At 36.6% G+C, this 2,500-nt stretch overlaps 1 protein-coding gene across 1 annotated transcript in view; it reads right to left on the bottom strand.

The window, feature by feature from the left end:
- The window catches only part of Ubc6 (ubiquitin conjugating enzyme 6), a 14,225-nt gene extending 12,110 nt beyond the window's left edge, over positions 1 to 2,115 (bottom strand). The window contains exon 1 of the mRNA XM_027359243.2: positions 1,894 to 2,115. Coding sequence (XP_027215044.1) covers positions 1,894 to 1,937 — 44 coding nt within the window. The 5' untranslated portion in view covers positions 1,938 to 2,115. The remainder of the gene's footprint in view (positions 1 to 1,893) is intronic.
- Between the last annotated feature and the right edge of the window lie 385 nt (positions 2,116 to 2,500).

The raw sequence follows: 2,500 nt of genomic DNA, 5'->3' as shown, positions 1-2,500 counted from the left end.
CTACACCACACAGCATATGAACACTAAAAACTGAGCTTGTGTAAAGTATTGCAAAGATGAGTGTAGATGCACAAAACATACTTTTCAAATTGAGTTTATTCAAATACTATATATACAATTTCATACATATAATTTTTTTTCGTTCTTTTTTTATATATCTTTATGTTGTTCCTCCAATATGGAAAAGATTAGTACCATGACCACATTTCCTACAAATTTTAAAATTCAATCCATAACATCTGAGTTATGGCTGCAATATATAAAACAGATTTTTATATCTACATATATATATAAAACTAACTTTGGAGAGATACATGAAAGTCTAACACTAGTAACTAGTAACTTTTGTTACAAACTCACAAGTATGTACTGAATCTCCATTCATAGCTTGGTACACCTTTACCTGAATACCTAAAAATCTACCATACTTTTACAACTGCTATATACCAGCACAAATAATAATGAATCATTAAATCAGACAATGTATAATCCATAACATTTGTTATGTCAAATATACAATTGCATTAAACAATCCAAAAAGTGTCACAAATCCCACTGCCTAGTTATATTCTGGCTAATGTGAGCTAAAACTGGTTACTTACTTAATGCCAAAACACTACCTGAAAAATTTACAACCCCAAGCTTGATAGAATAAACATGGTGAAGGTAAGCCGACTGATTCCAGGGCACAAATTGTGTAGACAAGAGCATCATTTCACTAGCAGATCTATGGACATTGATGAGAAAGAGGGCTTGTACTCTGGTAATTTTTTTTCCTTTTACACAAAATAGTATTTTCATAAATCCTTTATCACTGCTACATCATAAATATCAATGAGACATATTTACATTATACATGATAAAAATTCTCTCTTGGTATCTCATAAAACCTACTCAAAATCCCCTGGAATTCTTCATATAAAGATGCAAAATGTACTTAGATCAAACTATATAATTTTCAAATAAACAGTTATCTATTCATACTTTTATGCCTTACATGAAGCCATTTAATGTAATGAATAATTAGCTATTCATTCCTTTACAAACTCCCCTAAATTTGTTCACAAAACTATAAAGAAATGTGAAATAGTCAGTCTGAGAACTATTACAACCCTTTTTTACATGAAAACACAAGGAAAGAAGACTACTTCTGATACAATGTCCAAGCCACTTCCCTATAATATGGTAATACTTCCAAACAAAAATAATGAGCAAAATTATGAGACTGTCCTTATCAACCAAATTCATCCTTTGCAAAGAGTAAATCCATATTTCTATAAACAAATATAAATCAATTTCTTCATTCAAATTTATTAACAGATCAAATAGTCCCATTCTCAATCATTCCTTGCCACTCTGAATTTCTTCCCCCAAATTCGCCACGGCAAGGCAATGCCTCCCAGAGAGAGCAGGAAACCTCTGCAAACCCTTAGAAGGAATCCTGATGCAACCTGAAGCCTTCATCTCCCAATTTCTCTCTACAAGGGCGATCTTTCTCCTTTTGGCGCCTCGCTAAGTGCATGAACCTAGGGCCAAAGTGCCAATCAGCCTCCTCGGTAATGGCACGACGCAATTACCAACATAGGGAGTTAATACGACGCGGCTCAGCCACGTATTTTTAGCATCAAAACAAAGAAACTTAACATGGGTGTCATCTTGAGCCCCAACTGGAGGGGGACTTTGGCCTCTAAACGAGCGAAATTTCCGTCATTTCGCCTCATTACGGGGGCTGCCGTTGGGGAAGGGCTTATGCAAAGGCCGAGGGAGGAGAGGAGAGGCCTAAAGTAGATTTAAAGGGCACTAAAAGGGGAAAATTCCGAGACAAATGGCATTGGAAACAAGGTCAGCTGATGACTAGCTCAAACACCCAACTACTCCGTCCATTTTTCTTACCTCTTAAAATCCCTCATGAGGCGTCGTCTCGCCGGCGTAGACATGCTTATATATATTACTACACTAAGAAAGCTCTTAAAAGAATCCTAACTGACTAGCAGGTACAGCTCGAGTCACACATGAATAAGAACCTCCGCACTGAACGTAAAACCCCGAACGCTTTCCCAATGGTTATGACGTCACTGGGCCTGAGTGACGTCATCCCATGATGCTCCGTGATAAACAAATGAGAGAGGAAGGCGGGGTTCAGCGGGACCCGGACCCTCTGCAAATTCTTGGCTTTGAATTAAATATAACAGGTTTTGAACCCTTGTTTTTCCATGAAATCTTGGACGATATATATTTTTTTATCTTATGCGCAAGGGTATATTTCTCTGGATTCCTTATGCTGACGAGATCTTGTGTAACATTATTGTATTAATATTTTGAAAATCTACGTCGCATATTTGGTACTTTAGGTGTTTCCCGACGAAATAATAAGGAACATTAAAATTGGATTACTAGCTGACTTGAAATAGGTATGCTACGAATGTTTTAATTAAAGTTCATTCGTCACTGGGAGTACCGGATCCCCTTAAATTTGTTGCATTTTGCAGGAGCGCTAAAT

This window comes from Penaeus vannamei, chromosome 17 (genome assembly GCF_042767895.1).
Source record: "Penaeus vannamei isolate JL-2024 chromosome 17, ASM4276789v1, whole genome shotgun sequence".
NCBI classification, from domain to species: Eukaryota; Metazoa; Arthropoda; class Malacostraca; order Decapoda; family Penaeidae; genus Penaeus; species Penaeus vannamei.
The sequence above is the reverse complement of the archived record's forward strand: the minus strand, read 5'-3'. Positions and strand labels throughout refer to the sequence as shown.